General features: G+C 39.5%; 1 protein-coding gene across 18 annotated transcripts in view; it reads right to left on the minus strand.

Annotated features, from left to right (window-relative positions):
• DTNA (dystrobrevin alpha) overlaps positions 1-14016 on the minus strand; it is a 280503-nt gene that overhangs the window by 20425 nt on the left and 246062 nt on the right. For 10 of the 18 annotated variants that reach the window (XM_057698679.1, XM_057698696.1, XM_057698692.1 and 7 more), the window contains 3 exons: positions 12115-12228; positions 5200-5296; positions 3300-3320 (listed from right to left, as the gene is read on the minus strand). In XM_057698679.1, coding sequence (XP_057554662.1) covers positions 3300-3320; positions 5200-5296; positions 12115-12228 — 232 coding nt within the window. Of the gene's footprint in view, positions 1-881; positions 3321-5199; positions 5297-12114; positions 12229-14016 lie in introns of those variants that run through there. The other 8 variants (XM_057698681.1, XM_057698690.1, XM_057698695.1 and 5 more) reach the window with 2 other exon arrangements.

Raw genomic sequence — 14016 nt, forward strand, 5'->3', positions numbered from 1 at the left:
GATTTCCCGAGCTAATCGGGCCACCCCGTTGTAAATAGAGAAGAGAATGGGAGCAGGAGGTGGAATTTGAAGTGATGTGTGACTTTCTTCCCTTGATTGAGACACTGTTAGTTAATGTAAGGAAGAGAAGCAAATAAGTGTGTGTGTGCGCACGCGTGTAAAATGTGGGTCAAATTAGAAAAGTTTATACATTCTCCTGTGTATATCTATGCATATATACATATATTTATACTTATATCTGACTTGCATATAGTACTTTACAAAGTGCTTCCACATCTATTATCTTTTTCAATCCATACAACAACCTTGTGAGCCATGTATTCCCAGTATGTTTGAAATAAATTGCTAGGAAGTTAACTGACTTATTCAAGATCTTACAGTCGTGAGTGAGGATCTGGGACCACCATAACTCAGGTCTAGCTCCAGTAATGTTTCTAAGGAAATTATTATCCAGACCCTACCTTCTGAACTCAAAGTCAGGTTGCTTGGTTTCAGACCAGGTCATAGTATCTGGCACTGGAAGTGTACCAGAAACTCTGGAGCATACCGTCACTGCTATTACATCCCAGTCGCCTTTGTTATTAAACTTTTTATGAGTGTTCTTTTTATGGTTCCTTCAATAAATCTTAAAAATACACAAAGAAGAAAGAGGGTAGGATAATTTCGATTCAAGTTTGTAAAAAAGATTTATTGCTTATGATACCATAATCATCATATTATACTACAGGCACTATATTTAAAAAAAATTCATGTTCTCTCCTCAAGGGTAATAAATTCATGCATTACCTCTAACAAGAAACAGTGTAAGTAGGAATTATATATACCAGTATAATAAAATACATTGAACCACACAGGCTTATGATAAAGCAAGTCGAGGTTAAGTCAAGCACAATTTGTTGTGTGTGGTGTCTTAAATCTGATCTTACAAAGAGAAGGTCCCTAAAGGGGAAAGGCTCATAAATAAAACAGAATTTAGAAGCAGATGCCAGACTAAAACTTCTAAATTCTCGCCTTAGATCATGTTATACCAGGAGAAGTCTATAAATTTGGATGGCGTTTGTTTATTTCCTTGTAGACGTGCCTCTGCAGGATTGGGACATACGGGGTTCTGTCTTTAATTCTGACTGAAGGTCAGTATAAGAACCAGCCACATGAAATCTACTACTGCATGTGTCCGTTTTATTATTCACTACTCCTTCTATAAAGCTCTGAGTGAAAACTTCCTTTTCATATTTTATGCCAACAGAAATTGTGGTCCCTTGAGAACTGGTATTTCTGTTCTGATAAAACCACCAATTATGTTTTCCTTTTTTTTGCCTCCTTTTTTTTTTTGCCTCCTTGCTAGAAAGCTCCGAGTAACACCCTTGTCCCTTATGATTAGCGTATTTGCATTTTCTGTAGTTTTTGATTTGTCTGTTTCCATTTTATGAAGTCATTGTTTATGTCTTTGGTTGTAAGCTGCCTTTAGTCCTTTCTGAAAAGAGGCTTGAATATATAAGCAAAGAAATGAGTAAGACCTGCAAACGCTCTCCGCACCCAGACAATGCATTGCTGACATCTGGGTGTTACCAGTAATGGTCCTTAAGGACCTAGGCAGCGGTACCCACTGTTGGCTGACTTTCAAAGATGCCGCAGCTGTTGAGGGCTCAGTGGGGAGGAGCTGGAGGGAAAGGAGGCAGTAACACTCTATGGGCGCTGCCATGGTTTGGTTCTCTGCATCCATCTGTTCATGAACTTCCTGGTCCACTGAGTCTAACAAGAATATGTTGCCTTGGAAATGGTAGAGAGAGGGTCCCCGAGGGAAATGGCTAAAGCAAGGCTGACTGACTGCAGGATGGTTGCTCTCTCTCTCCACTAGGAGGAGGAAGGTTATATTTGAACCATATTTCCTTTTTCTACGCACATGCTGAGTAAAAGACAGGAAAGAAAAGAGGCTGTTTGCAGAGAAGCACCACGAGATGGCATTTTTCTTTACCATGATCTAAGTGTGTTTTACGTACAGTAGCAATACCCCATGTATGCATTTATGGGCAATTATACAGGCAGCAAATGTGTGTCCTTTACCCAGGGGAACTGTCTCTCATTAAAATTTGACTTCAGTTTAGTGAAGTAATTTTTTTTCACAAAATACAAATAATGTAATACATTGTCTTTATTGTCAGACATTACAGATTCGTTTTACACTTTCCTTTTTTTACAGACGATGGGAATGAAGGGTAAAAATGTGTCCAGCATTTTGCAAACATTCTTTGTTACACACAAACACGCACAATGAATAACAGGAAAGAGAATACAGAAGAATGAAAAGGTACGTTGAAATCGGACAGGCTGTGGTTCTAATGGATCCATGGAAATAATGTAAAACTTTTTGATAAGACCAGTAAGTGGGATATATTGTCATACACAGCTTGGTACATGCACTTGAAATGAAAGCTGCTTTTATTTGGCTTTTGTTTTATTATTATTGTATTTTGAGTACACTGCTCCCTCTGCTGGCTTCTGCATCTGGCCATGTGGCCAGACAGACGGCTTCAGTTTAGGCTATAGTTAGAGAGTCACAAGGCTCCTATTTCCAGGCAAGATGTATGTAACACCTTGTGAACTCCCAGAGCAGAAAGGTGCTTGGTGATAGGAGAAAGGCTGAAAGTTACCTATTCTTTGGAGATGATTGTCAACCAACAGTAGGGGTTCTGGTTTGGGAAGTGAACAGTTACGGAATACAGTCTTTCTCTTATTAGACTGAGCACATAATGCTGAGCAGTGGGGAACAGGGCTTGAAAATTATGCAATGAAAGGAGATGTAACTGGCTGATTTTTACAAAAAGAAGTTCCATACCTTTTCAGTAAAATGGAAACTGAACTGAATATTCACAGCATGGGAGGACGTTGAGGTTAGCTTCTAAGTGCTGTGGGTTTTACCTAGTGTAATATTATTGTGGTGAGTGTCTTTCTATTAAGAGAAGGGTCTGATCAACAACCCAGGAAAGCATGAGACTGGTTTGAAACTCAGACTCCTGGGGATCTAAAAAATTTCCAACAAATTAAAATGTGTTTCCTGTTCTAGAAGATATAAGAGCTCTTCTTTTGATGTTGATGGTAGTAATGGTTATAAAAAATGCTAAATTTTATATGTCTCCATTCAAGCACTACATTGAAAAGGAAGCAAATTAGTATAATTTTTTTTTCTCTTTCCAAACTGAAGCATGAACATACATTAGAGGCAAAAGCAATGAGAAAAACAGCAGGACGGCAGGCCCCTCCACTGTTAGTTAAGACCTGCAGTAGGGGACATAACTTACTCCCTGCTTCAATTCTTCTTCCTACAGAAAGATTGAATCAATAATAGTTAGATTACCCAGGGTTCCAATAAGAGCATGTACACAGGGTGAAGGAATGCAGGTGGGGAAACCTCAATGCGGCTCTGATGGCAGGTTAAGCCTCTTCTACCCTGGTGACTTTAGTTCCAAATCTATTTAGGTATTTGAGACTACGGACCCATCTCTTTCCTCCATGCATCCAACCATCTTTCAACATGATTTCTCTCTCTATTCTGCTATTGGTACATCCAGATACAATAGACTATGCTTAACTGATGCCAAAATAGCTGGTGGTAAATAGACTCCTACCCCATTGCTACAGTGACAGAAGCTACAGAAAGAGAACCAGGGGGCTGTTTTCAGTTTCCTGTCATTCAGTGAAGGGAAAGATGGGGTAAGCCCACTTCATTTGGTATATTTGGAAAAAAGAAAAACAGAAAGAGCTTTTCTGGATCATCAAATGAGGTAAGAGGGCAGAGACAGCAAGAGGTTATTAATTATCTAGTCCTGTCTTAACATAGATAGTACCAAAAAATTGAATTCTACACTTTATATGTCTTATACAATGAAAAGTAAATTTTGTTTTGTAAAGATAAAGCATTCCCAACACTGATGGCACGAAAAGTCGACTAAGGAATAAAAAAGAATAAAGAAAAGAAAAGAAAAGAAAGAAGTGTTACACTTACATCAGTGCCTGGGACACAGTAGGTTTCAACAAATATTTGTTAACTATTTAATTTTTTAAATTCAAAAATAAATAAATAAAAGAAAGGAAAGAAGGGAGAGAGAGAAAAGTAAGAAAGGGAAAGGGAAGAAAAGAAAGGGAAAGGAATTGGAAGAAAGAAAGAGCAAAAAAGAAAGAAAGAAAAAGAAGAAAGAAAGAAACAAACAAAGAGAGAGAAAGAAAGAAAGGAAACAATACAGAAACAATAAATGATGGGGTTTCAGCGATGTGGGGAATCCATGGACTGAAAAGCAGGACATCTCGTCTCACACGTGAGCTGTCCCAGAGACTCTGCCTATGTCATTCTATCAGAAGTTTTAGTTCCCGCCTTTGGCATGTCACAGTTCCATTTCATACCGGTTCATGCTTGTATACATCAAGCAGGATGACCACAGAGCACTGAAACCTCTACTGGGGCAATCATGGACATGTGGCCATAATTAGCCTACTTTTGAGTTGAAATGCAATTTAGTGCATACTGAAGAAGGGAATAAGATTTATGAAAGAAAGAATGCCACTTCCTAATAAGAATTATTATTATAACACTTTGCATAGGATTTTTATAAATCATCTTATTAAATGCTCTACCTGCAGAAAAGTTAAGGAGATATTCCCATTTATAGTTTGCATTTGAAACCCAGAGAAGTTATGTGACTTGCTGTTAAAGCCACACAGATTTGATAACATTTACTGAAGTGAACAAAGTTACTCCTCTTAATAAAACTATAAACACCAAAATTATTTAATGGCTGTATCTTCATTTTCTGAATTAGGTATTAGCTTCTGTTCAATTTAGTCAGAACCGCTGAAGGTTATGAAACGTAAAATATTTCTAAATAAATCCAGTTTTATTACTTCCAAGCACAAAAGGAACTGGAAATGAGCCAACTGGAAATAAGTTGTGCCACGAAGGTCCTCAGCAGACTGGTTCCAGGAAATGGATAAGAATGAGCCCTGTAATTGACTGCTATCATTTGATGCGTCCAAGAAAAGATACTAAAACTGAGTTGGAAACCACATTTTGGATGAAATCACATAAAATAATTGGAAAAACCATTGCACATTGTGTGCAAATATTTTAATTAAAAAAATTAAATTTTATTTTTTTACAAATGCCATAGTCGTAGGTCTAGGAAACATTTATTTGGAACATCTTACCTTTAGTAGCTTCATGAGACCTTCTAGCTGGACCATTAGCTCTCTCCGGCTCTCCTGGAGAGCAGACATTCTCTGTTCCAGCTCATCCTTGCGCTGTCTAAGAAAGAAGCAGTTGTCATCAGAAACAGCATTCAACTCACTGAGCTAATCACATTTCCTAGTCTTGTGGCACTAGTGGACCACTAGCAAACGGGCATCTCTGGGTCTTTGACATGGTTACAAGGCAGGGAAATGTCAAATGAATGAACAGTTATGGCTTGGGTGTACGTTTATTTGTTAAAAGTCATACTAAAACAAAATTAAACTCTTTTTTTTTTTCTAACAAAAAAAGGGAGAATTTTATTCGAACCAAACTGAGGATTATAACCTAGGAGACAGATACAGAAGCTCTGAGAACTGTTCCACCTGTTACAAAATTAAACTCTTATTGGATATCTACCCCCATCTACCCTGAATTAACCATTTAATGAAATATTTTCTGAATGCTTATTATGTAATGAGCTTTGTGATGTGCTATTGGGTCCCCTTGAGATAACAAACAAAAACCAAACTGTCACTGACAAAAGGCCAACCCCACAGACCCTCCAAGCCCAAGGACCCTTTTGTGAATCTCACAGAAAATACTGATAACCTTACTATCTGGAAATCAGATTTAGAAAAGTACATTTTTCATCTCTTTAATTCTTAGTGTGCAATGTGGTGCCCTTTGGAGGAGAAATGTTCGTGGTACATAGTTTTTATAGTCGATTTAAATTTTCTGGTTTGGGTTTGGCTGCATAGAGTGAAGTCAGAAAAAAGGAGTGTCTACACAGTTGTTCTAATAATCTGCAAGGTTTGTGTTTGTTTAATTTTGTTTTGTTTTGCGGAACTTCTATCAGCTGTCAGCAAGAATGAAAACCATGAAGGACACGAATATCAATGATTCACATTTCTGAAGTATAAGTCTACTTTCCAAGTCTATTTCAAATCTATTATTTCATGACCATTAGTGAAAAAGTAACATATACATTTTTTTCCTTGCCCCAAAGGCTTCTGTCTGATTTTGAAATATTGGAAATTATATTTTTAAGAATGTATGGATGCTTTAACCACATATTGTTAATGTATTAATGAAGAGGCCTAGTCTCAATGGTACAGACACAATATTAAGTGCAGCTATAGCCCGGACTCTGAAATGAAAAACTGACGATATAAAAATGTTTCACTGAGTTAGATCAATGACTCATCCAATTGAAAGATATTCTGTGGGAGGACAGGTTATGGATATAAATGAGACATTTCTAATTTGCTTTCCTATAGCCTGTCTCTATAATGAATTATGAATTTAAAATTTATAAACACATCACTCTTTTTGAATATGTTTATATTTTTGGCTCTTATCACCAATTAAAGCTTATTCCCAGAGCAATCCTTACTTTGATTTTCTTTACAATTGCCTCTTTTCTGAATCCTGAGGACAAGGAACACCATTATTTTATAGACTTTAATGGTATCTTATTTTAGTCTTTGTTCTTCCTGGTCTGTAGCATTCTAATTTTGAAAGTCTTGCCCAATCTGAAAATATTCTTCAATGACAAATCCATTAGCTGTTTTTTTCTTTGACCTTGTCTGCACATGGTGTTCCAACTACATCCTCAGTAGGGCTTGGCAGAAGGGTAGATAATGTTTCTGATTTATTTCCAGTTCTCTTCTAGATACTGGTCTGTAACTTTTAGCCTTTTGATCATAAGAGCACTTTGAGAAGAAGGTTGAAGCAAACTTCTAATATTATAGGTAAGAAATATTGAGAAGCATCCAAAAACTATCAGAAAAAGTTAGCTTATAGTAATCTATAATTAATCAACATTAAAAAAACCCTTATTCGTAGAGCTCTTTCAAAACATGACATTTACTCTTTCATGCATTTGATTAAATTAAATTAAAAAAACATTCATTTAATAATGTCTTCTCTATAAGTGTTTATACCAATGGTTACCAAATGTGGGTTTGATAGTATACCTATGGTGTAGCCTCCACTGTTCCAAGGAAAAATGAGAAAATAAGGACTAAGTAGTGATTTTATTCATAGAACTACATATATTCATCTCTAAAAGAATGCCTTTTATTCTGCTATTCTGTCAGATTATTTTAATTTTGTGTGTGTGTGTTAAAACTACTTTCTTTAGGACAGTGTTGGGACAATAAGCAAAATTTTAATATGAACTGTATATTAGATAATAATAAATAGCAATATTAACTTTCCTGAATTGGATGATGAGATCATGGCTATATAAGAGAATGTACTTTTTTTTCTTAGAAAATATATACATAAGTATTTAGGGGTAAAGGGTTATGATGTCTGCAATTTACTCTCAAATAGCTCATCAAAAATGTGTATGTAATTGACATATATAAACACATATAGGGAGATAGAGAAGGGTGTGGCAAAATGTTTGCAATTCCTAAGTGAAATGTAGAAGAAAATTTATTGTGATATTCTTACAACTCTTCTGCAGGCTTAAAAATTTTTTCAAGATAAAAAGTTAAAAAATATACTGTCATTCATGGAACTTGCGGTAACAGATGATGGTAGTGTACAAATGTAATTATGCGGTAAAACAAAAAGTACTCAACTTTATGTTGTTTCCCCAAAATAATAAAAAAAAAATTAAGCTGGTCTAATGAAATTCAAGTCTGGAAACCACAGATTTGCATTGGAGATTATAATTCCATTTTTAATTGGTAAAACAAAGAAATTCTATTTATATTAATAAGTTTTCTCAGAGAATAATTTTATATACTTTGAAAAGAATGCAACTTTTGGGGTAAATAATATGACTTTTTTTTTAGGCAAGGGATAGATATGAAAATTTACACTTGTTTTTCTTAAGATTTGTAGTGTGAAGTTGCTTCACAGTTTTAATTAATGTTTTCTTCATTATAGAAGATGGTATTGTCTTTGCAAACACAGTTCTTTAGCTGTCCCTTAATAATTTTGCAGTGGGAAGGCTCACTAGATCACCTTGCAAAATTTCCCTCAGATACTCCAACCAATATGGGAAGGAAAGACCTGAGGAACCACATGGAATGTTCCGGGCCTTTCTCTGCTTCATCTATGCCTCTTGATTGCCTGTATTCTTGAAATTATTAGTAAAGCTCAATACCAGGGTCAGATCTTTGATTCATGTGACTCTGACTCGACAATCTACTCAACTGTGTTAACTTGATACGTAATGCTTATCCTCCAATGGCTTCCTGTTGTAGGATTGATAGCAACATCCTCAAGAAGGTCTGTATGGCCACCCAACATCATAGGCTACCCCTACTTACAGCTACAGCTCTCTCTCTTACCGTGCACCCCTTCGTTCACTGCATTCTAGGTCAGTAAACCTTTCAGTTCCTAAAAAAGTGTCAGATTTGCTCTTGCCATTTGGTGTGTGTACATATAGTATCTATCTCCCAGGAGACCCTTTCAACAGCCGTTCCAGCCCCCTCCCCTGTCCGTAATCTGCATTCCCTCTGTGTTCATCTTTCATGCTTCAACTCAAACGCTCCTTCCTCATGGTAACTTCTTCTGACTGATGTAGCAGGTTTGATAATTATGACTTTTTTTAAAGGAAGATTCCTTACAGCACTTATCACAGTTTATAATTATGTAACTATCTGTGTGACTATTTGATTTATGTCATTTGCCTACTAGACCACAAATTCCGTGAGGCTAGGAACAGTATCTTTCTCAACTCAGTTCTGGGCACACTGCGTTTTTGTTGAATTGAACTAAATGAATAACAAAATGAAGGAAGATAAATCTGACAGCAGTGTGGATGGACCAGAGGCTGGGAATCAAGTAAGTGCTCACTGTAATAGTCCAGGCAGAAGATAATTAAAATCCAAAGAAAGGAGATAGAATCTACCTGTGATGCCCATCGTGCAGGATCTCAGGCAAGTTACGTAACTTCTGTGAACCTCAGTTTATTTATCTATAAAAAGACTGTGATAGTAATGTCCACCTCCCAGGTTTTTTACAGCAACTGTATGGAACGGTGCACATAGAGCTTCGTGCTTGGGAAGTGTCAGATCAGCACACAGAAACGCCTATCCTATCATCTTATTCACTCTCCAGATCTGGGTTGCAAACTTGGCTTTCTGCTTTTTTGTGGCTGAAGTAAAAAGGAAAATATGATCATTTAGAAAGATCGTGGTGCCCTGAAGATAAAAATAAACTCTGCGTTCATGAAAAGCAAAGCTCTGATCTTGCTGCGCCCATTCCCCTACTAAAGAAATGTTTCCCGTTGACTTCTCAATAAGAGGCCCAGAGAGGATGTAATAGATGGAGAAGATCTCTTTCAAAGGAGTTCCTTTGGTGGCTTCACATGGTCACCCCCCAATGTGAACTCAAGGCCAAATTACTTGGCAAGAGGTCACTGCTTCGGAACTCTCTGAACGTCTGAAATGACTAAAGGATAAATCACCCAGAGTAGGGTTTCTTTACCGGGGAAGTCAGGGTATCTGTGAAACCCTCAAACTGTCAAAAGTGCTTAGCACAGTATAAGTGGTTCATAAGTGTCTAGAGAAATCTCCTTCAAGGGAGTGTACTTTTTCCAGGCAGAAGACACGGAGGAGGAGGAGAATATGGAGGTTGGCAAGTGAATCAGCTAGGATTTGGGTGTCTCAGGCCTCAAGCATTATGTGTGGGCCACCAGCCGACAGCGAGGGCTGAAAGTCTAGAAGTTCCTTATAGCGCCAGCCTCTTTAGTGTTAGCTTTGAGCTCAGCTGGGATCATGGGAATGTCCACAAGTCAAGGCCAGAGGATGGTCAGAATCATCAGTCTGTTCCAAGATAACAGCATCAAGGAAGGAAGACGTATCAGCTGGAAAAGTCATCATCAGTGAGCCTTCCCAGATGGTATCATCAAGATGCTTTCCCAGATGGTATCATCCTAACGGAACCAAATACTTGGGGAAGCAAATGCTAACTTGGGGGAACCAGTGAAAATGCTTATGAAAATTCCTAGTCACCACCCTTCCACTAGAGAATGGGATGACCAATGAAGAGGTATAAAGAACATTCCAGGCAGAGACAGGGTGCCCTGAGGTGTAGATGAATGACTATTCTATTTCCAGGTTGATTTATTCAGTTATATTTTTGTGTACACTAGACTTAACTTTCCTAACGTGTGAGTCTGGAGGGCCTACATAATCCTATTTGGTAAAAGATGCTTTCGAGCAGTGATTTACTCTCATATGCCTTTGAGGAGAAGGATGTAAAACATCACTTTTTCCTTTTCCTTTTCATCCCTTCTGGATGATGGTGTAGTAGAACACGCAAGAATTGCTAATATATCTCTCTGAAACTAGGACCAGAAACCCCATATGTTGAAAAGGAAGAATTTCTGTTTCTTCCATTAAATTATTTTGTTCTTCCGAAGTGTGATGTGATCTCTGTACATGAAGTAGCCTCCACAAGCTGCAAGTGCTATAGATCTCCTTCCCATAACTCAGGCCTCTGGTGGGCTGCCCCCCTAGCCAGGTGCATGAGCCTGGGGAGACTGGATCCCAGCTGAGAGGCAGGGTCTGCCCTCCGGCCAGATGTACTGGATGCTCAGATGTTAATATGTCCAAAGAGCAGGGCTGGAGTGGAATCCCCCCAAAACATCCATGACTACAATCAATAGGGACTTGGTAAAATCCAAATATAGCCATACAGAATCTGCTTAATTTAGTCGCTTTGAATGGAGGAAGTAAGTGGCACTCTAACTCTGACAAGGGTTTATGAGAAGAGGACTCTGTACTTATTATAAAAAGTATGCCTCAAAGTTAGATATACCTGAAATACACTTGGCATCCAGACTGAAAGACAGAATGTTATACTTGCTAACTACAAGTGCCTTGTGAAATATCAATATGACATTTCCATGAGGGAATGTCTTTGAATTTATGTTTGTGTTGTTTTCCACACAGACAGGTTGACATTTCAAGGCGTGGTGGCAAGTCTGATGTGGAGCCCATGGTGTGATGCTCCTTTTGCACAGGGTCACAGTCCTCATCCACGTCCTGCTACTCTCTACTGGTCTGACCCTGAGAAGTGCCCTGGAATTCAGGGGCTGAACCAAATGTCCTTCTTAGGTCCTTCCCAACTCAGATAGTTCATGAGGACAGACTAAATGACACCAGGCCTTTAAATTCATGTGTAGAACAAGAAGGTATGAAAATATGTATGTAAAGCTATGAGGGACCAAGACTTATAGAAAATTGATGGGTCACAGTTAATTTTTAAATTTAAAAAACTGTGATGATTCTTTAGTTGTTTATATGTTTGTTTTGTTGATCACTTTTTATCACAAACATATTGTTGACAGTGCAAATAACCAAAAGGAGTTGAATTCAAATTTTCTCCAGTGAGACAGATATAGAGAACAAACTAGTGGTTACCGATGGGGAAAGGGAAGGGGGAGGGGCGATATGGGGGTGGGGGATTAAGAGGTATGAACTATTACATATAAAATAAGCTATAAGGATATACTGTGCAACACAGGGAATAGAGCCAATATTTTATAAAAACTCTAAAAGTATAACTTTAAAAAATTGTGCATCACTATATTGTACACCTGTAACTTACAGAATATTGTACATCAACTATCCCTTAATAAAAAAAAGAGTGCACTATAAAAAATTCTTTTTTCCAGTGAAACATTTTGTTGTGGATCGAAAGAACACGGTTTCCTTTTCTCTGTGTCAAAGAAAAAAAACAAAATATAAACAGCCTCTTACCCAAATCCCCAAATCTCAGCAATGAGACGTGTGCTATTAAAATAAAAGCAAACAGACGTTAGGAGCCATGGTGGCTGAGGACCGTTTTCTGGTGGACACCGTCAGACTTTATTGACGATCTCGAACACCCGTATTTCCTGGGACGCCGTGGGCTCCTCTTCTTACCTGAGCAGCCGGAGCTCTGCGAGCAGCGTGGGGTTCTGCTGCGCCTTCTCTGGGGTGGGCTGCGATGCCTGCTCGTGCTCCAGCCGCAGCCTCTGGATCTCCTGTAAGATTTCTCTTGGGAGAGAGGAGGGAGGGGAGAAACCGGGGTCAGTTAACTTCCAGGATGTCCAGGATCTAACATCTGAGCAGACCAGGGCCGCCAGAGCAAAGGAAGAAGGGGTCGTCCTCTGTGTTGGAGCAGAACCCGCCCTCATTAACCGACTGTGTTGACGAGGCATTGGGCGTCGCTACTTGGGTTAGGGAACCGTTGAATGAAACGCCCACCTTGGCCAGGCATGCTGATAACCGATGAGAACTGCTTGCCTGAGGTGTCTCTCAACATGAGGTTCCGGTAAGGAACACGGTGCTGCCGCCAAAAACTAACTAGGAGAATTCGGGAGGGGCCAAAACAGGGAGGAGAGGCCCAGCCTCCCAGAATCCTTTGTGCTGGAATCCATCTTGGCCGAGAGATGCGCGCACCACCACAAGGGCCCTGCGTCAGACCGAATATGGGCCAATCAAGATGAACGGCCAGAGACAACCCGGAAACTAACCCCCTCACCGTAAACCCTGAGGCTGTGAGCCACGTGGCAGAGCGGTTCTCCTGGGTTCCCTTACCCAGCTGTTCTCCGCCTGGAGCCCCTTCCCAATAAAGTCTTTTGCTTTGTCAATACGTGTGTCTCCTTGGACAGTTCATTTCTGAGTGTTAGACAAGAGCCCACTCTCGGGCCCTGGAAGGGGTCCCCCTTCTTGCAACAGTCGGGTGCTGTGGGTGAGGGGATACTGCCTTCATCTCCAGTACATCCGAACCAGGAAGACTCTGCAGTATGTCATTGGAACCTTCAAGCTGAGTGTTCTCCCCAAGACTTAATACTCTCTCTAGTCAGTAATATAATGCTGTGGTAATGTGTTCAGCTTTGCAAAGTGCACTGCTTAAGAGACAAAAATGAATCTTCCTCTTATTTATGATCTCAGGCTGACGCCATAAAGTACCTGCAAGCTACCAAGTAAGAGATGCTTGAAAGGAAAATAAGGATAAATGGTGCTCATTTTACAAAACTAAATAACCCCATTCTCTCACCAGGAGTGAAATTCTTCTCACTGAATTTATCTGAGAAGCCCCGGTGAGGCAAAATTCTGTTTTTTTCTTAACATTTTCAGCCTTAACAGTGGATCTCCATGAAAGTAGCCTTAAGAAGGAAAGTGCTTTTAAAAGGATTCACTGTAATTGAGTCTGTGACATAAGAGTGCTATTGGTGTGACCTCCGTCAGGGGTGAGACATGTCAGTCTATTATTGATGTTGGGGACTGGGCTGCCCCGCACGGAGGTGAGCATTAGGCCAGCCGTAAAGGGTAGGTGACTGATGCAAGGCAAATTATCCCTAAGTGAGTTAGAAGCCATTAAGCAAGGTTACAAGTCACGCATTCTTGGGGGAGGGGCCAGTCTCCCATCCAGCAAAATGCAGAGGAGCCCATGAGACAGGACAAAGCACCAAGAATGGAAGGTGAACTTGGTGAGCAAGGGGGATGGGTGGCTTTCCATCTGAGAGGCTGATTTACAATCTCCTGCTTCACAAACACACCAGCATCAAGACGTTAATTACCAGTGAGTCATTACACCTCTCGTGGGTATGGTGAGAAGCTTGGACCATAATTCAGTGGTTTTCAACTTTTTTTTTTTGTCCCCCTTGGTGTTCTACAGTGGAGGATTTTCTCTAAAAGAGATCTTCCATGGAAACCCACCATGTCACACAGTTAAGAAGGAACTTCTCTAGTTAAAGAAGCGGGGTGGGGGGTCTGTGCTATGAGCTCTTCTCTCTTTACACACCCCTACAGGGCCCCTGAAGTCCCAGAGAGCTCAGC

This window comes from Hippopotamus amphibius, chromosome 11 (assembly GCF_030028045.1).
Source record: "Hippopotamus amphibius kiboko isolate mHipAmp2 chromosome 11, mHipAmp2.hap2, whole genome shotgun sequence".
NCBI lineage: Eukaryota > Metazoa > Chordata > Mammalia > Artiodactyla > Hippopotamidae > Hippopotamus > Hippopotamus amphibius.